Below are 20,551 nucleotides of genomic sequence, written 5' to 3'. Positions count from 1 at the left end.
AAAACAAAAACTAAAGAATACAGTTTCTCCATCCTCCATTGAATGACAGTTTCACAAGTTTCAACTCCATCATTATACCCCATGTAAAATGTAAGACTCATGTTAAGGGGTTGTGTTAAGTTCAAGGAGGTGGTGAGGTAGGCTTGAATGGAGGTTTGGAAGTGTCATCCAAAAAAAAACAGAAGGAAAACCACTGTGGAAAACAGTGGCCATCTTTAATTGAGGCCCTGTCAGTGGGACTGTGGTCAGAGAAGGGGGCTCATCACCATTAGGGTTAGCAGAAGAGAATTGTGAAATCATTCAGGGAGATCATTACAGAGGGTTGCTGGGTACCCATGTGGTAAGGAAAATGGGGACATTGTGGCGGAAGTTGGCTACCGCAAACTTCTCCATAAATCTCTTTGACCAACATCACGCAGTCATTTTATTGTGATTTGTTTCAACGTGTTCTTTAAAACATCCGAGTGGCGGCCATACGAGTGAGTGATCTTCGGGCTGGGGCTCTTTGTTACATCATCCTAATCACAGCTCTGACCTAGCTTTGATTCTAAGCTCTTTGAGCAAATTAAAAGTCTTCATCAGCTCTCCAGTTACAGATCATACATCTTCAAATCAAATCATTGTATTGGTCACGTACAAATACTTTGCAGATGTTATCGCAGGTGCAGCAACATGCTCTAGCACCAAAAGTGCAGTAATACCTAACAATACAAAATTAATACAACAATAAAAAAAGATTATATGATGGGGTGTATAGACATGATGGACAGTATATGAATAGAAAATGTGTCTTCAGAACGTGCACTCCCAGATAGGCCTAGTTAAACATTTCCTGTTCTTCCTCTTGTTCGTCCGTGTGCGGTTATCTGAACTAACTCAACTTTTTCACACATATTTACCAACACAATCATCACTGCACAGTAGTGATAAGCTATCTAGAGGGTAAAATGTAGCCTACTGGTATGCTACAGGTCTAGGCCAGGTTTCCCAAATAGGCAGACCGAGGGCCAAATTCATCCCAGGGTTGATTGTATTTGGCCCACCAAGTTTTATTTTTTTTATTTTTTTTTATTGAACGACTTAAGACTAAAATCTTCAGGAAATCAGCTCAAGTGATTTAAACTTAGGAAATCTGTTTCCGAGTATTGCCACACATAAATAGAGAGGCATACGTGATCGTATCCCAAAGTAATCAAGGTTTTATTTTTAATCAGTTTGCAAGAATTCCAAATGGATAGTATTTGACAATCAATTTGCAGTGTACAAATTATTTATAACTATGTCCCCTCTAATTTTTGGTGCACTGAGCAAAATTTGAGCCTTTGGTGCGGAAACTTTAACATTGTGAACATTTTGTGCAACTTCAGGCGCAACTTACAGTGAAGACTGAGGCTGTACCCTTACAGTTTGACAGTAGCCAGCAGGCTATTGTAGCTATTTGAGCATAATGTAGGCCTACCAACAAAACCAATGGAGCAAATCCCATAACATTTATGTGGAAATAGAAATCAAAAGCTATGATATAGTCTACAATAGCCGATACGTGACCCGTTTAAGGAAACTAGGCGTATGTCGCGGGTCACTACTTCACATGAGCTATTTGATAGTATTCTGTGTTTTATATCAAAATGCATTTTTTGGCAGAAATTCCTTCTGGAACATGTGAACTTTCATGTGCCTTAACAAAGTTGTCTGCCATCTGTAAATACGAATAAAATTGTTAAATTACAAGGTTTAGCCACAGAAAAAAACAGCAACCTTCCCACTAGCCATGATTGGCTGAGATAATGAGTGGACTGGACATGCAGGGTAGTAACATGCAGGGTAGTAACAACATGCAGGGTAGTTACAGACAAATAGGTGACTGTAAATTGCAAGAAACCACTTTACTAAATAAAATGTATTATTACCATACAAATAATTAGACAAACTCAGCAAAAAAAGAAACGTCCTCACTCTCAACTGCGTATATTTTCAGCAAACTTAACATGTGTAAATATTTGTATGAACATAAGATTCAACAACTGAGCCAAACTGAACAAGTTCCACAGACATGTGACTAACAGAAATGGAATAATGTGTCTCTGAACAAAGGGGGGGTCAAAATCAAAAGTAACAATCTGGTGTGGCAACCAGCTGCATTAAGTACTGCAGTGCATCTCCTCCTCATGGACTGCACCAGATTTGCCCGTTCTTGCTGTGAGATGTTACCCCACTCTTCTACCAAGGCACCTGCAAGTTCCCGGACATTTCTGGGGGGAAAGGCCCTAGCCCTCACCCTCCGATCCAACAGGTCCCAGATGTGCTCAATGGGATTGAGATCCGGGCTCTTCGCTGGTCATGGCAGAACACTGACATTCCTGTCTTGCAGGAAATCACGCACAGAACGAGCAGTATGGCTGCTGGCATTGTCATGCTGGAGGGTCATGTCAGGATGAGCCTGTAGGAAGGGTACCACATGAGGGAGGAGGATGTCTTCCCTGTAACGCACAGCGTTGAGATTGCCTGCAATGACAACAAGCTCAGTCCGATGATGCTGTGACACACCGCCCCAGACCATGACGGACCCACCACCTACAAATTGATCCCGCTCCAGAGTACAGGCCTCGGTGTAACGCTCATTCCTTCGACGATAAACGGGAATCCGACCATCACCCCTGGTGAGACAAAACCGCGACTCGTCAGTGAAGAGCACTTTTTGCCAGTCCTGTCTGGTCCAGCGACGGTGGGTTTGTGCCCGTAGGTGACGTTGTTGCCGGTGATGTCTGGTGAGGACCTGCCTTACAATAGACCTACAAGCCCTCAGTCCAGCCTCTCTCAACCTATTGCGGACAGTCTGAGCACTGATGGAGGGATTGTGCGTTCCTGGTGTAACTCGGGCAGTTGTGGTTGCCATCCTGTACCTGTCCCGCAGGTGTGATGTTCGGATGTACCAATCCTGTTTAGGTGTTGTTAAACGTGGTCTGCCACTGCGAGGACGATCAGCTGTCCATCCTGTCTCCCTGTAGAGCTGTCTTAGGCGTCTCACGGTACGAACATTGCAATTTATTGGCCACATCCGCAGTCCTCATGTTCCTTGCAGCATTCCCAAGGCACGTTCACGCAGATGAGCAGGGACCCTGGGCATCTTTCTTTTGGTGTTTTTCAGAGACAGTATAAAGGCCTCTTTAGTGTCCTAAGTTTTCATAACTGTGAACTTAATTGCCTACCGTCTGTAAATTGTTAGTGTCTTAACGACCGTTCCACAGGTGCATGTTCATTAATTGTTTATGGTTCATTGAACAAGAATGGAAAGCAGTGTTTAAACCCTTTACAATGAAGATCTGTGAAGTTATTTGGATTTTTTACAAATTATCTTTGAAAGACAAGGTCCTAAAAAAGGGACGTTTCTTTTTTTGCTGAGTTTAGTAGGCTACCCCTCTGCCTATTGACCTATTTACATATTCAAGCCCGTCTCAAAATACAACACTGTCCCTTTAATTAAGACAGACTTTTTACCTGACTGGTTTTTCAAAGACAATTTGAAAATATTGCTTACACGTTTTGTGCTCTTGTAGGAAGCAGTAAATCCCCATTGCTGCCCTATGCTTATCTATAACTGGACTTATAACTAGCAAAGAATATCAACAAATTCACACATGCGCAGCTCTGAACTGATCTGAAACGCGCATTCACTTGTGGGTCATTGACAGTTTGTTGCATTGAAAAGAAGCTGATATGTTGATTCGATCACAGAAGAAACATTGATCAATATATTTCGGCCCACAGCTGAATGTAATTTGGGATCCCTGCCATGGGCTAAATATTGCACAACAAATCTAGAATTTCTCACTACAGCGTGGGCTATATTTAAGCTAGGGTGTGGTGACGGCAATGAGCACGTCAACAGACCTTACAACATACAACAATACTGATGCAATTTAACTGACCTAACTGGGCGTGTGCATAAGCTACCTTACAGGAAAAACTGGCAACTTGTACTGCCCAAATAAGACAAACGCTCTGCACCCGACCCTTTAACCAGTTATCACACCCTGGGCCAATTACACGCACAACAAACTAGGCTATTCATCAGGGAAAAATAAAAGTCCACCCTGTACTTAATACTACAATAAACTATAGTCTAGCCAAACACAATAGTAAAACCTGCACACATTGAAGCGTCCATCGAAAACGACTGAGCTGACCCGTTGAGGTCATTCAAGGCAAGTCTGAATCATATTAGGTGGGGTAACAACTTCACATTTCCTTGCCTTGCATCTCCTTCCAGTTGATGGGCGAACGGCTGTCTACAGCCAGGGGCTATGACATCATAGGCTAGCTGCTAGGTTACAGCAAATTTCCTGCCTCTGGGAAATAAGTCTCAGTGTGGTAGGGTACACACAGGCCCGTCACCGATGCTTGGCTTGACACAGGATTTGACTAAGTGTGCATCCTCTAGTCCAGTGTTTCTAACTCAAGTCCTCCAGTACATGTTGGGGTCGGACAAACTCACCTGAGTCAACTCAATGATTAGTTAACTAATAGAATCAGGTGTGCTTGTCCGAGGCCACAACATGTACCGTTGGGGGTTCTGGAGGACTTGAGTTGGGAAACACCGCTCTAATCTAGCACACTTTGGTGAGAAACCACAGAATGAAAGACAAAGGGTAAAAAAAACATGTACCCTGCATGTAGCTTTCTTCTCTAAGCAATTCTGAAAATATTGTTCTTCCAATGAATACCGAACACTACTTCTACTAGGCTAGAAGCCCATGTACTCATTTGTAAATTTAACTAGGCAAGTCAGTTAAGAACAAATAATTATTTAACAATAAATGCCGGCCTACCCTAACCTGGATGACACTGGGCCATTTGTGCACCGCCAGATAATGGCCAGTTGTGATACAGCCCGGTATCAAACCAGGGTCTGTAGTGACACCTCTAGCACTGAGATGCAGTGCCTTAGACCATTGCGCCGCTCATAAACAGCATAATACTAGCGTGCCATATTTTGCTTAAGTTGTAGGCGAGGTTACATCATGTTGAGACGCCCCAACTAACTAGTCTGTTCAGCTGGTTTGCACAACAATGTTCAGTCTGTCTGCTCATGACTCCATACAGTATATCCTTTACCCAAGTTAGGTTATTCAAGACAAAACCTTGAGTTGTATGTCTGTATGTCTCTCTCAATGTGTATGTCACACACACACACAGACTGCAAATGTGGACTTAAAATGCAAATAGGGCTGGGCAATATATATCACAACATTTTTCACAGTATTTGATGTTTTTGAATAAAACCCTTCAAATTTGCTTTATAAGTAGTGCATGACCTCAGGGTGGCAACATACATTCTAAGTGATTTCAATGAGTCTTTCTCCATTCTGATTGTTTTATACTGTTCATTCCAATTTCCACTAAAATGTATTCATCATTTTCATCCATTTCCTGCACTCATCGCAACAAGGTTGTCAAACATATATTTGCATCTGACCATGTAAACAGAGTGAACGGCAAACGCTTGTGACTGATCAATCAACAACTGCTCTCCTTGAGTGACAGCGGGTGAGGGAAGCGGAACGCAAGAGGAAGGGGGAGAGTGACGACTCAAATAGCAAAACAGAGTAAACATATGTATTTTTTCACGGACGTTACATGGAGGAGTGGCGTATCACATTTAACAAATATTGAAATACTGGTGTAGAAACCTAGCAGGTAATGTAAAACCCAAACCAGCCTGTGCATTAATACTAGTAAAAAGTCAAATATGCCACCCAGCCCCAAATGCAAACATCAGGTGCTTTATTAGGGAAAGGGGAGACCGAGTCCATTTCACAACTGAATGCGTTCAACCCGAAACGTGTATTCCGCATTAAACCCAACCGCTCTGAATCAGTGTGGATCCATTACGCCTCGATCACACAGACAGTGTCATTGCATTTTGGTACACCAGAAGTACATTCATTTCCAATTGAACGCTGTGTTTGCTTTGCAGCATTGCGTTGCAGAGCGTTCTGTGTGGTGCATAAGTTGGCTTTATCTAACGTATGCATAAAACTGTATGGGTAGACGTCTTGACAAAAATGGTAGCAGAAAGTGAATGTTATACTTTTGTTGCACACATATCCAGATGATGCTGCGTACAATTTTGCGCAATTACTATCGGTGTGATCAAGGTGTTAGTGCGAAGCCACAGTTCAGTAGCTGCGCGTCACTTCACTATAGTAAACAACTCCACTACCGTATCTGTTCTTCTGGTAAGAGGTCATTGTAAAACTAAACCAGCTTGTGAAATAAGGTTGTTTGCACTACCCGAGTCAGAGTGCTGAGGTAAGCTGGGTTTCTCAACTCCAGGATATGTAAATCTCTATGGATTTGGGTTGCTAGTACTGTGGGATGAGCGTACCTCCGACTACATCAAGTCGCTGTCAGTCGATACGAGGAAACAGTCGTTGGTTTTATTTGACTAAAGTTTTATTTAAAAATATGGATTTCAGCAAACAAACAAAGACACGCAGCTAGAGGACAAACATAGGTACACAGCCTGGGTTTAAGAACTTACATTTTTACAAGTATCAACTGACAGCGACTCAATATAGTCGGAGGTTCAGTCCGCTCAGTCGCATCTGTTCAACTCCATTGATGTGATGTACATTGTGTTCTTATAAATGTCAACTTACAATTACATTCCTAAACTACAGACTTTTTTTGCAGGTTATAGTGCATTTAGACAATCGAGCCAGATACCATCAATGTGTAGAAATGGATCCTGCAAGTGAATTCTATTAAAACTAATTATAGATGGTTGCGGCCACAATCCAAACTTTTTAGCATACAAGCTGTCAACATTCGGTGTCCAGTTTGTTCATTTCACACTATCCCTAATTGTCCAGGATCAATTTCCCACCGACTTATGAGCCGATACTATCAGACCTCGAATCAGTGATATGGTAACTGCAAGCCTCAGTGTCACGTGAATGGATAATAAGGTCCAACTGAGGTGAAGTAGTTGAAAAGCAAGTTACTGGTTAGCTAGCTAGTTAAGTTAATCAATCAATCAAATGGTTCTGTGCTAGTCAGGTTCTGCTCTTTCTCCACCTCTACAATCCCCACAAACAGTGTTTACATAAACTATGCAACTAACGTTAGCTGCACAAGCTAACTACTGTTACAACATACGAAATGTATTATTTGTAGTTAATAGTTAACTAGTTATAGTAGCTGAGTTTACTCAACGGATCTAAAATAGAGCTACCTAGTTAAGTTAACTCGATTACAATGGTAGTTACGAAAAACGGTAACGTACTCTACCAATTACAAAGGAAGGAAAATAACGTTAATTAGCTAGCGAGCCTCTCAAAGCTGGCAGGTAGTTCATAGTAGAGAAAAATATGACAACATGGTAAGCTAACTTAGCAAGCTAGCGAGCGAGTTTAACGTCCAAATTATGTATTTGGCCGAAAATTACTATTATTTAACACCGTTAAACTATCATAAACGGGACTGTAAAACCAGAAATGTCACAACATAACTATTTGTCACAGCACACATACTGGGCAACAGGAAGTGCCTAAAAGGCCATCTGTGCTAGCCATGCTAGTGTGGCTAACACTAGCTAACCTGTTAGCTATGAATCAAAACAGTTCACCCACACCAGATAGAAAGTGGTGCAAGCTCACGCAAGAAATTGTCAGAACAAAGTCGCATAATAACCTAAAAATTTAAGAAATCATATCAAATTGTCCTTTTCGTCACACGCAATTGTCGAAGCTGAATGTCTTCAGAAGGTAAATAGCTAACAACTTACTTGTTTAGAGTAAACACCTCCGGATAAATAGCAAACGTTAACTGCCAAGTTGCAGCAGCACCGCACACTCACCGCTCCTCCGCGAGCCACACTGGTCCGTGCGCGTTCACGGCGCAGTCAACCCTGGTTCTATCAGAGAGGAAGAGGTAAAGAGAGAGGTCCAACTCGACGAAATATGTGTCTCCCTCCAGCAGGTGGCGTTTTATCACCCACCAAGCAAGTCTATTTTCTATGGAGGTCAATAAGTGTCGAATTTGGTCCCCAAGAAATTGCATGGCTTATTTCCTTACGTGAGGTTTATTTGTTTGAATGGAAGTCCCGTACGCTTAGGTTGTTCAATGTTGTAAACCCTGGCTTGATGATGCTATGTATTGGCCATTGAAAGGTTTGGTAGCCACCGGTCGGCCAATTCTACAGTATTGCAATTAAATATTTAAAGGACAAAATTGCATGCATGTATTTAAGTATTGTGTTGCTGTAGTGGGGACAGTAACATTAGTAATCTACATTTTTTCTTGTTTTATTTGAATATTTAGCTCACATAATATAATTGAAAAGTATGCATTAAGGTGTCTGTAATAGAATAAACGTGGCAATATCAAATGTAGACATTCATAAATGCATTTCTCTAGCTTCCAAAATATGTTTTATAACGGTGGGGGAGTGCCAACATGGAGGCACGGTGACTTCGAAACAACGCCCCCTATCTTTCATCTCTAGTGTATATTTAAATCAATGCTTTTATTACTCTCATTTGATTCGATTCCGGGAGAGAAAGGGTGGTAGTGTGATATAATTTATTCATTGCAACATTTTTGGTAGGCTAAATATGAAAACAGAAAGTTGGAAAATGCTGCAGACCACTGCAATACATTGTTGTTACATCCACTAAATTGGAAGTTGCCTATGGGCTTGTTTTTAGCTACTTTGAGCAGGCTGTGTGTGTGTGTGTGTGTGTGTGTGTGTGTGTGTGTGTGTGTGTGTGTGTGTGTGTGTGTGTGTGTGTGTGTGTGTGTGTGTGTGTGTGTGTGTGTGTGTGTGTGTGTGTGTGTACAATATGGACAACAAATATATTTCAAGCAGTTATAAATCTTTAATTGTCAAAAGGTAACAATGTGAAATCATTTTTTTGTTTGTTTCTCTTTTAATATTTCACCCTTTTGTTTTAGCATAGTATTTTCTTTTTATCTGTTAGTTATTTTATGAATAACCTAAACCAACAGGAATTAAATATGAAAATGTATCCTTATGGGGCATGTAATTCGGTAGATATTCTCAATTGAAATGTTTTGTCTTTGTTTGGATTTAAATTGACAGATTTATAGAAGCTTTTGAACAGACACACACTTTTCACCCCTTTTTAAAGAGCAAATAAACACTAGAAACAACGCCCTAACACACAACTGCTTTTTCATGGACAATCATTTGTATAACAGCTTCCTGCTTCAATCTACATCTTACAGCATTTTTTCCAATATATGCATTCCTTTATTTAATGTTGGACAAAAATACAAGTACAAGACTTGCACTGGTGCAAAAAACTTGTAACATCTAATCAAAAGTGTAAGGACTTAATAGACAAATGTATGTTTATGTTGGTATCGTTGTATCCATATGAGCATTGCTGTTGTCACAGGTATGATAGGGTATAGGACTTTTCAGCTCTATACAGAAGTAGCTGATCAGGGTGCTTTTAGAAACCTATAGTAAAATTAATATCACCCCTATCATACATGTCTGTCATTTTTTGCTGTTTCACACTAAAACATAAAAAGACACCAGGGCAAAATAATATCATACATGGCAGGCAATGTTGTCTAATAATTGGTTAAAAATGAGTGCCATATAACAAGGTTAATAATTATGTATTTTGTTACCAATTACATAAATATTGTATTTCAAGTTCATCATAAGTTGAAATAAACACTCAAGTGTGTAAATACATGGATGTGTACAGTTCATAGAATCAACAATTAGATGATCAGAAGAGTGCAGACACCAAATGGCACAAACTACATCTAAATCATACCAGACTTACACGTCCCAATTCAAAATGCATCATGACCGAATCCAAAAAGTCATCAGCCAGTTAATCAAAGAGACAAACAAATAGAAATGCTTTCAATGCATTTGGTAATACATACATTTACAACTTTTTACATCATTGTCAATAAAGAGAAATACAATTTGAACTGTACTGTAGCTTCATTGTTCTGCACAAAGAATGGTAGTCCACTCAATGACACAGGTGCAGAGACAGACAAATCATCACTAACTGCAATACTGCATCACCCACTTACAAAATGCCCCTGTCCTGACTTGAAAACTTATCTTTAAACTGTAATATTCTAGTTATTATATTATGTGATCAAATTCCATTGTCTCAAAAGTAGCCATGGTAGGCTACATACCTCTTTCAATAACATAAAACAATAGTCTTTCAATAGTTCCAGTTACATATGACAAACATTTGGAGGGAAAAAAACATACAAGCTGGACAGCTGCATTGTTAAACTTTTCTCTCCAACCAATTCGGGTTTTGCGTCTTGCATAGAGAAAGCTCTGAAGGAGTTAGGGTCTCTTCACTATTTTTGCTACGTTCATTTTCTTCTGATTACCTTCACTTGAAAATGTAATTTGCTTTTTTTTGTAGTTCAAAATCAAACAGAATCTCTTTTGGCAGATACAGGGAAATGACAAGAGTAGGTCCAGGTAAAACCACGATATAGATAGCCCTCGAACAGTGAAGATTAGAATCCCACACACTACCTCGCCAGACAGCGTATTGTTCTTGGTCTATTGAACACTAAGGGATGCTCCCTGCCTCTGTATTACAGGAGTCTATTTTTTAATTCAACAGCAACAAACATGATAGCTACCTCTGTTTAAAAAACAATACTGTTTGAGTGTACTCAAATCCAGCTGGAAGCTAGCTGACACAGTGTAGGGAGAAAGAACAAGGAAGTGCATGACCAGGTCAAAGGGTCAACGCTCTGTGTTGTCTCTCAATGCTCCTTTTTCATCCTCTTCTCTTTAGTTGTCAGCAGAGAGACACAGTGGCTACCAGAGACTACCCTCATAAAAACATAGTCATTTACCAGTCTCTTTTATCCAAAGCAATAATGAACAAATATTCTGTGTACAGTGCATGGCCTATACAGTGATTGAGCTCACAACCCTGCAGTAGAAAACACGACGCTCCAACCAAATGAGCCAACAGGACATCGGAAGTGGGTCACACGTCTGTACTTATAGCGCGAGTGTTGGTGTAGAAGTCCGGTGCTGGGTTGCTGCGATGCTGGCTGGTGCTCAGCAGGGAGCCATGCAGGGAGGGCAGGGCGAGAGCCAGCGCTGGGTTCTCATAGTGCGTGGGCATGTAGGTGATGCGCTCGCCGCCGTTGTGCATCTCGTCGGTGGTTCTGATATAGAAGGGTGATTCGTAGGGCGAACAGGTGGGGCAGTAGTTACGGGGGGGGCCCGTGGCGTGGGAGGCAGGGAGTTCCGGGGAGAGGGAGAGGGGAGTGACGGCTGTCCTGTCCACCCCGGGAGCACTGCATGCGTTGCAGGCAAAGTGGGGCTGCGTGACGGAGCTGGTGTCCCCTTCTGACCCATTCTTCTTACAGCAGTAATACTGAAAGGCAAAGGGGGAGAGGGAGGGAGACAGAGAGAGGGATGTTGTGACAGTAAATAAGTGAACAGAGACTGTAGTGATTCTGAGGCTTAATATCTCTCTCTCACACACCTACCTGGAGTCTACAGTAACAGAGCACTGCTATGATACACAAGAGTATCACCGTGGCGAGAATTCCTCCGGTTATGACAACAGTTCCAGCTGTCATCCGACCAGCTCTCCATCAAACTCTGAAGGCACAGGAAGTGGCATAATCATCACAGATGGCCACTGGACCAACAGAAATCTGGGTCGTGTTCAGTAGGACACAATGTAGCAAAATGTTTTGTAACGAAAACGAGAATGTGTGTTCTAACGGTACATGTTCAGGTAGTACCTTCCCATTTCATTCAGAACATGACCCAGACGACCCAGATGAACTGAATACCATAAAACATTAATATATTGTTCTATGGCAGTGTTTCCCTATCCTGGTCCTGGGGTGCGCATTTTAGTTTTTGCCCTAGCACACTTCATTCAACTAATCATCTCCTCATCAAGCCTTTGATTTGAATCAGGTGTGTGAGTGCTAGGACCAGGATTGAAAACCCCTGTTCTAGGGAAGAAATTGGAACTCACATTCAGCAAAGTGTGCAATAAAACCTGTAAGAGAGAAGATCATGGGCAGTACAATGATCTCAGACAATGTCAATGATTAGTATACTGCAACATGCCTGCTTGTAATGTACAGTAGCCTTCTGTAACAATGGAGCTGTTCTCCTCTCTTACTACTATTTCATTTCATTACTTGTTTGGTTTTTATTGGGCCAGAACATTTGTATTCTCAATAGCATCTCATTTGATAAGAGAATGGGGGGGGCTAAGACTCGATGACAGCTCAGCCCCTGTGTACTGTACTCACATCAGAAGATTGTTCTGGGGGTAGGAGAGGAAACCCCGGGGCAGGAGAGGAAACCCCAGGGCGGTAGAGGAAACCCTAGGGCGGGAGAAGAAACCCCAGGGCGGGAGAGGAAACCCTAGGGCAGGAGAGGAAACCCCAGGGCGGGAGAAGAAACCCTAGGGCGGGAGAGGAAACCCTAGGGCGGGAGAGGAAACCCCAGGGCGGGAGAGGAAACCCTAGGGCGGAAGAGGAAACCCTAGGGCGGGAGAAGAAACCCCAGGGCGGGAGAGGAAACCCCAGGGCGGGAGAAGAAACCCCAGGGCGGGAGAGGAAACCCTAGGGCGGGAGAGGAAACCCTAGGGCGGGAGAAGAAACCCCAGGGCGGGAGAGGAAACCCTAGGGCGGGAGAAGAAACCCTAGGGCGGGAGAAGAAACCCCAGGGCGGGAGAGGAAACCCTAGGGCGGGAGAAGAAACCCCAGGGCGGGAGAGGAAACCCTAGGGCGGGAGAGGAAACCCCAGGGCGGAAGAGGAAACCCCAGGGCGGGAGAGGAAACCCCAGGGCAGGAGAGGAAACCCCAGGGCGGGAGAGGAAACCCCAGGGCAGGAGAGGAAACCCCAGGGCGGGAGAGAAAACCCCAAGGCGGGAGAGGAAACCCTAGGGCGGGAGAGGAAACCCCAAGGCGGGAGAGGAAACCCCAAGGCGGGAGAGGAAACCCTAGGGCGGGAGAGGAAACCCCAAGGCGGGAGAGAAAACCCTAGGGCGGGAGTAGAAACCCCAAGGCGGAAGAGGAAATCCCAGGGCGGGAGAGGAAACCCCAGGGCGGGAGAGGCAACCCCAGGGTGGGAGGAGATGATGATGGACAGATGGACAGATACACAGCGTCGTCGTCTCGAGACCCAACCAAACTAAGCCCTGTTTAACACAACAAGAAATAAAGAATCCAATATCATTTCATATCATCAATCAATCAATCAAATGTATTTATAAAGCCCTCATTACATCAGCAGATGTCACAAAGTGCTATACAGAAACCCACCCTAAAACCCCAAACAGCAAGCAATGTAGATGTAGCAGTACTATGGCTAGGAAAATATGTAGAAGTACTATGGCTAGGAACAGATGTAGAAGTACTATGGCTAGGAAAATATGTAGAAGTCCTATGGCTATATATCATCTAATAAGCTATATTTAAACTATCTTTTTTATTTAAATATCCATGTTACTGTTTCCTGGCTACACTTCCTTATAAGTTATCTTGAAGAAAATAAAAAAATATATATATAAATATATAAAACAATATATATATATAACAAAAATAAGTTATCTTGAAGAAAAAAAAATAATATATATATATACATAATAAAAATAAGTTATCTTGAAGTACAAATCCTTGCCACAAGATGGGGCTGCAAATTTACAAACTGGTCAGAGAGGAAAAAAGACGTCAGTGTGCTGGTCATGTCCGAAAAACAAAAACAATAGTTCACATCCAGGATGACGTTATACAGACGTCACTACACTCTTTGAAAGTGCAAGTGCATGCACGAGTACCCGAAGAGCATTCAGACCTAGTACATTGTTCTACTGTAGGATCCTTAGATGTTTCCAGACAGGAATTATCTGGACAAATTCAGCCAATTACCATTCAAATGATGAGCTCTCACTGTAGCTGTGCCATATACTGTCATTATTTATCCACCACTATACTGTAACCTGGGCTACACCAAGTCCAAACAATACATTCTGTTTCTATCACAATATGCTGGTGAACAAGAACCTCTTCATCAAATAGTTATTAAGGGATTTATTAAGGGAGTTACTAATATATTTTACTGCAGTGGGCTAAATCAGGGTCAAACAGAGTGTTTCTTGGTAGTCAAACAAATCTACAAATCTACTCTCTCTCTCACACACACACACACACACACACACACACACACACACACACACACACACACACACACACACACACACACACACACACACACACACACACACACACACACACACACACACACACACACAGAGAGAGAGAAACACACCAAGGTAGAATTGCAGACATCAGGTCAACGTCTCAGAAGCCATGCAGGGTCTATTATAGCAGTGGTTTACAGCAATTGGTTTATACCGATCTAAAACAACGCGTAGGCTAGAAACAAGCTGTAAAATGCCAGAATATCTTTGGTTTGTCTCTACGACATTCAGAAGCTGTCACGACTTCCGCCAAAATTGGTGCCTCTCCTTGTTCGGGCGGCGTTCGGCAGTCGACATCACCGGCTTTCTAGCCGCCACCGATCTACGTTTCTTTTTCCATTTGTTTTGTCTTGATTGTACACACCTGGTTTCCATTACGTTATAATTTATTCCCTATTTAACCCTCTGGTTCCCACATGGTTTTGTGCGTGTTTGTTTTTTGTTAAGTAGTCGCTCTTTTGTGTCGAGCTGGAATATTTTTCCCTGTATGGAATTTGTTTGTGATTTTCCGAGTAAAGTACGTTTTTACTCAGTTCTGTGTCCTGCGCCTGACTCCGTCCTACCTGCTGCACACTGACTCTTGACAGAAGCTAAAGCAGAGGAGGCAAATAAATTGTATAAGTAATATAATGTGTGACCCTGTCGCTATCAACTGATCTAATCATTTTCTGTAAAATAGAAAATGTATAAATAAATTGAGGTTTCATATCAGTGGCGACCCGTCATTGAGCCCCAACTGTTTAGCTAACATGACTGTTTTGCATGTTACTATGGCATTAATACATGTCACATATCAATTTGCAAACAATGTAAAAAAATAAATAAAAAATAGAAGAAGAATAAAGCCGCATACAAACATGGTCTCTTTTTTGCTTTCTTGAGTAAGGCAGCTCCAAAATGCAGGTGTTTCAGCCTTGTTCAGTGCTTTCTGTTTTGGTGGGGCAGCCTGCAGAAAATACAGAGCGTTGGGGTTGGTAATGTTCTCTAGTAATGTTCTCTAGTTGAGCCTTGATTGGCTCAGTGTTCTGTCAGTCATGGGGACACTACGTCACTGCAAAATCTACGGAGAGAGCTCAAAAATTCAAGCCCCTTGGGTGCTGCCATAGAGTTACAAGAAGGCTCAAAGTCATTGGCCACAGATAAAATTTTGTCAAATCACGTTATATCTACAGTAGCTTTGATTGGACTGATCACGTCAACATCCTACTTTCAAAATCTTAGCTAGCAGTCATCATCATGAATCAAGTAGACAATCTACTGGCAAATCCTTTTCAATCCTTGTCCTATGAAGAGAAATTATTAACAGAAATTATAGATAAAATGTTTCGGTGCTCATCGGCCATTGGACATAAACATTACACAACAAGTTGGAAATTGCAAATTCAACGATGAGTGGTTTGGAAGGAATCAGTGGCTAAGTCCAATCATTGCAAAGCAATCACTAGCCTGCTATTCAGTGGAGTAGATGTGTGGTCCAAATGTGGGTTTAAGGGTCTCTTTTCCAAGCTTAAAGGATAAATATTCAACATTGGCCATCTGTCAATCAATCCACCATGACTTCTGCCGCTTTCAAAACAACTGGAAACTCGAAACTGGGAAATCTCTGACTTCAGTGAGTTCAAGACAACTGGGAACTCTGAAAAAAACTCAGACTGGGAAAATACGTTTGACCGGTCATCCAACTCGGAATTCCAAGTCGGGAACTCGGGCCTCTTTCTAGAGCTCCAACCGTGAAGATCACCAACGTTATGATTTGACTTTGTTTTTTTTCCAAGTTCCCAGTTGTCTTGAATGCACCATAAATCCAGAGAATGCCAGACTTTGATGACAAAGTTTGATGATAAAACTTTCCCACGAAGGACCGCTGCGCCACCTTCCTGTTCAAGTGAGCACAGCACAACAAGGTCCAAAAATGTATTGTATGCTGCTGCATGAATTATGTAATATGACAGGGAGATATGTATACTGTAGCTAAGAAAGTAATACTAAGTGTATGTTGTGTAGTAAGCTGTTAGTAGCCCATGTGCCTCACCCTAGTAATTTGGTCCCTTTTCCCCTCATAACTTAAACTATTGTTCTGACTTGGTGGTGCACATGTACCCTATAGCCTGTTTTAGAGAAATGTCATCATCGAATATTGTAAGAGCTTTCCATGTCCGCATATATGAACCCTTTATTTATCCTACGGTTCTGACTTGGTGTACAAGGAGAATACTGTAAGAACTGCCCAAAGGCGGAGGTAGCGGTCCTGCTGCTGGGTTGTTGCCCTCCTACGGCCTCCTCCACGTCTCCTGATGTACTGGCCTGTCTCCTGGTAGCGCCTCCATGCTCTGGACACTACGCTGACAGACACAGCAAACCTTCTTGCCACAGCTCGCATTGATGTGCCATCCTGGATGAGCTGCACTACCTGAGCCACTTCTGTGGTTTGTAGACTCCGTCTCATGCTACCACTAGAGTGAAAGCACCGCCAGCATTCAAAAGTGACCAAAACATCAGCCAGGAAGCATAGGAACTGAGAAGTGGTCTGTGGTCACCACCTGCAGAATCACTCCTTTATTGGGGGTGTCTTGCTAATTGCCTATAATTTCCACCTTTTGTCTATTCCATTTGCACAACAGCATGTGAAATTTATTGTCAATCAGTGTTGCTTCCTAAGTGGACAGTTTGATTTCACAGAAGTGTGATTGACTTGGAGTTACATTGTGTTGTTTAAGTGTTCCCTTTATTTTTTTGAGCAGTGTACATTATCATAGTTAAACATATTTGGTAGTGGAATAACACTACATAGAACTGCAGAAAATTAGCTTCAAAACAACAAACATTTGTAGGTCCCTCAAATGAAACAAAATCAAGCTGGTGTTGTATTTAATCATCTCAATAAGCAAAATAATTTTTAAATAAATCTAATGTGAAAAAAAGGGGACCTGGGGATAAAAGGTTGTACTACAGAATCATGGACTGTCTTAGAATGCTATAACAAATAGTTGGCCTTTAAAAGTGATTTAGTCGTCAGTCTCTCTGCTATCAGTGGTGTGTTTCAGGGATCAACCTATCCAGGTGATGTCAGATTAAACGCTTCGGTCATACTGACAGACAGACAGGCAGATGCCAACTCTAGTGTATAGTTAGGTATAGGCTTAAATACTGTGCATAGAAACATGGGTACACACCATCTTGGCTGTCCATTGTTGACACACACACACACATTCACACACAGACACACACACCATAGCCGTATATAGACTGTCTGCCACAGGGGCTAACATAGATCACACGGCAAACTGGCACACACTCTGACTGACACACTGCAAGTTGACACACACTCAAAACCAAGTGCTCAGCCAGGCATGCAGACACATAGTCAGTCAAAGACCAAGACACACAGACCCACAACACACACAAAAACAATTTAACTAAACCAAATCAAATCAAATTTTATTTGTCACATGCTTTGTAGACAACAGGTGTAGTAGACTAACAGTGAAATGCTTATTTACGGGTCCTTTTCCAACAAATAGAAATAGTGACATGAGGAGTAAATACACAGTGGAATAAATACACAGTGGAATAAATACACAATGGAATAAATGCACTGTGGAGTAAATGCACGGTGGAGTAAATACATGGTGGAGTAAATACACAGTGGAGTAAATACACAGTGGAATAAATACACAATGGAATAAATGCACAATGGAATAAATGCACAGTGGAGTAAATACACGGTGGAGTAAATACATGGTTGAGTAAATACACGGTGGAGTAAGTACACAGTGGAATAAATACACAGTTTAATAAATACACAGTGGTGTAAATACACAGTGGAATAAATACACAATGGAGTAAATACACAGTGAAATAAATACACAGTGGAGTAAATACACGGTGGAGTAAATACACAGTGGAGTAAATACACAGTGAAATAAATACACAGTGGAGTAAATACACAGTGAAATAAATACACAGTGGAATAAATACACAGTTTAATAAATACACAGTGGAGTAAATACACAGTGGAATAAATACACAGTAACTAACGAATAACAATAACAAGTAAAAAATAACATGGCGATACAGTGTTCAGACTCTTTACTCAGTACTTTGTTGAAGCACCTTTGCCAGCGATGACAGCATTGAGTCTTCTGATGGTATGACACTACAAGCTTGGCACACCTGTATTTGGGGAGGTTCTCCCATTCTTCTTTGCAGATCCTCTCAAGCTCTGTCAGGTTGGATGGGGAGCGTTGCTGCAAAGCAATTTTTAGGTCTCTCCAGAGATGTTAGATCGGGTGGAAGTCCGGGCTCTGGCTGGGCCACTTAAGGACATTCAGAGACTTGTCACAAAGAAGCCACTCCTGTGTTGTCTTGGCTGTGTACTTAGGGTTGTTGTCCTGTTGGAAGGTGAACCATCGCCCCAGTCTGAGGTCCTGAGCGCTCTGGAGCAGATTTTCACCAAAGATCTCTCTGTACTTTGCTCCGTTCATCTTTGCCTCGATCCTGAATAGTCTCCCAGTCCCTTGCAGCTGAAAAACATCCCCACAGCATGATGCTGCCACCACCATGCTTAAACGTAGGCATGGTGTTAGGTTTCCTCCAGACGTGACGGTTGGCATTCAGGCCAAAGAGTTATATCTTGGATTGATCAGACCAGAGATTCTTGTTTCTCATGGTCTAAGAGTCTTTAGTTGCCTTTTGGCAAACTCCAAGCGGGCTGTCATATGCCTTTTACTGAGGAGTGGCTTCCTACCATAAAGGCCTGATTGGTGGAGTGCTGCAGAGGCTGTTGTCTTTCTGGAAGGTTCTCCCATCTCCACAGAGGAACTCTGGAGCTCTGTCAGAGTGACCATCGGGTTCTTGGTCACCTCCCTGACCAAAACCCTTCTCCTATGATTGCTCAGCTCTAGGAAGAGTCTTGGTGGTTCCAAACTTCTTCCATTTAAGAATGATGGAGGCCACTGTGTTCTTGGGGACCTTCAATGCAGCAGACATTTTTTGGTACCCTTCCCCAGATCTGTGCCTCGACACAATCCTGTCTCGGAGCTCTACCGATAATTCCTTTGAGCTCATGGCTTGGTTTTAGCTCAGGTGTGTGCCTTTCCAAATCATGTCAAATCAATTGAATTTACCACAGGTGGACTCCAATCAAGTTGATGAAACATGTCAAGGATGATCAATGGAAACAGGATGCACCTGACCTCAATTTTGAGTCTCATAGCAAAGGGTCTGAATACTTATGTAAATAATTGCTTTGTCATTATGGGGTATTGTGTGTAGATTGTCGAAAAAAAAACATTTAATCAATATTAGAATAAGGCTGTAACGTAACAAAATGTGGGGAAAAAATCAAGGGGTCTGAATACTTTCCGAAGGCACTGTACACAGGGAGTCAGTACCGAGTCGATGTGCGAGGTAATTTAGGTAGCTATGTACATATAGGTAGTGGTAAAGTGACCAGACAACAGGACAGATAATAGACAGTAGCAGCAGCGCATGTGTGTGTGTGTGTGTGTGTGTGTGTGTGTGTGTGTGTGTGTGTGTGTGTGTGTGTGTGTGTGTGTGTGTGTGTGTGTGTGTGTGTGTGTGTGTGTGTGTGTGTGTGTGTGTGTGTGTGTGTGTGTGTGTGTGTGTGTGAGAAAAGTGCGCTGATAGAGGAAGTGTGGGCCCCCAGTCAGCCAGACAGAATTTAGTTTGAGCAGCAGAGCAGATTGGATTAGTGGAGTCAGTCTAATGAGATACAATCAGACGGCAGCAGGTGGACGCTGCGCCGCCACAGCCCACCTGCATCTTTCCAGCTGTGGGCAATGACTTGCTCAGACGGTGATGTAACATCTTTTATTGGCGCACAACTATGCCTGTCTAATAGTTGGTCAATTGAAGTAAAAACTTCTGTTGGCAATCTTTTCAAAAGGCCTCCTCCACATAATACCTTGATTAAATCAAAATATTCACTCTGCTTTTAGTTAGCTTTCATGCATGCTGTCATATTACTTCGTAAGTTCCTTTGAAATCAGTGAAATCACTTCGGGGAAAAAGTGCTGGTTCTGTGGCTGTCCCCATAGAAAAAAACGTTTGGGTTCCAGGTAGAACCCTTTTTGGTTCTATGTAGAACCCTTTCCACAGAGAGCTCTACATAGAACCCAAAGGAGTTCTACCTGGAACTACAAAGGGTTCTACATGAAACCAAAAAGGGTTCTCCTAAGGGGACAGCTGCAGAAACGTTTTTTTCTAAGAGTGTAGTGATATACTAATTTCCTTGTCTAAGTACTATTGAAGCA

At 42.2% G+C, this 20,551-nt stretch overlaps 2 protein-coding genes across 4 annotated transcripts in view; both read right to left on the bottom strand.

Annotated features, from left to right (window-relative positions):
• LOC139540447 (rab GTPase-activating protein 1-like) overlaps window positions 1-7,974 on the bottom strand; it is a 145,007-nt gene extending 137,033 nt beyond the window's left edge. For 2 of the 3 annotated variants that reach the window (XM_071344274.1, XM_071344276.1), the window contains exon 1: window positions 7,790-7,941. The gene's annotated coding sequence lies outside the window, so the exon portion shown is untranslated. Of the gene's footprint in view, window positions 1-7,789 lie in introns of all 3 variants that reach the window. The other variant, XM_071344275.1, reaches the window with a different exon arrangement.
• An 888-nt stretch (window positions 7,975-8,862) lies between these two features.
• LOC139540451 (protein FAM163A-like) overlaps window positions 8,863-20,551 on the bottom strand; it is a 29,512-nt gene continuing 17,823 nt past the window's right edge. The window contains exons 2-3 of the mRNA XM_071344286.1: window positions 11,536-11,650; window positions 8,863-11,420 (exon numbers count right to left, since the gene is read on the bottom strand). Of these exons, the coding sequence (XP_071200387.1) occupies window positions 11,025-11,420; window positions 11,536-11,628 (489 nt within the window). The 5' untranslated portion in view covers window positions 11,629-11,650 and the 3' untranslated portion in view covers window positions 8,863-11,024. The remainder of the gene's footprint in view (window positions 11,421-11,535; window positions 11,651-20,551) is intronic.

The sequence above is a fragment of the Salvelinus alpinus genome, chromosome 15, assembly GCF_045679555.1.
Source record: "Salvelinus alpinus chromosome 15, SLU_Salpinus.1, whole genome shotgun sequence".
NCBI lineage: Eukaryota > Metazoa > Chordata > Actinopteri > Salmoniformes > Salmonidae > Salvelinus > Salvelinus alpinus.
The sequence above is the reverse complement of the archived record's forward strand: the minus strand, read 5'-3'. Positions and strand labels throughout refer to the sequence as shown.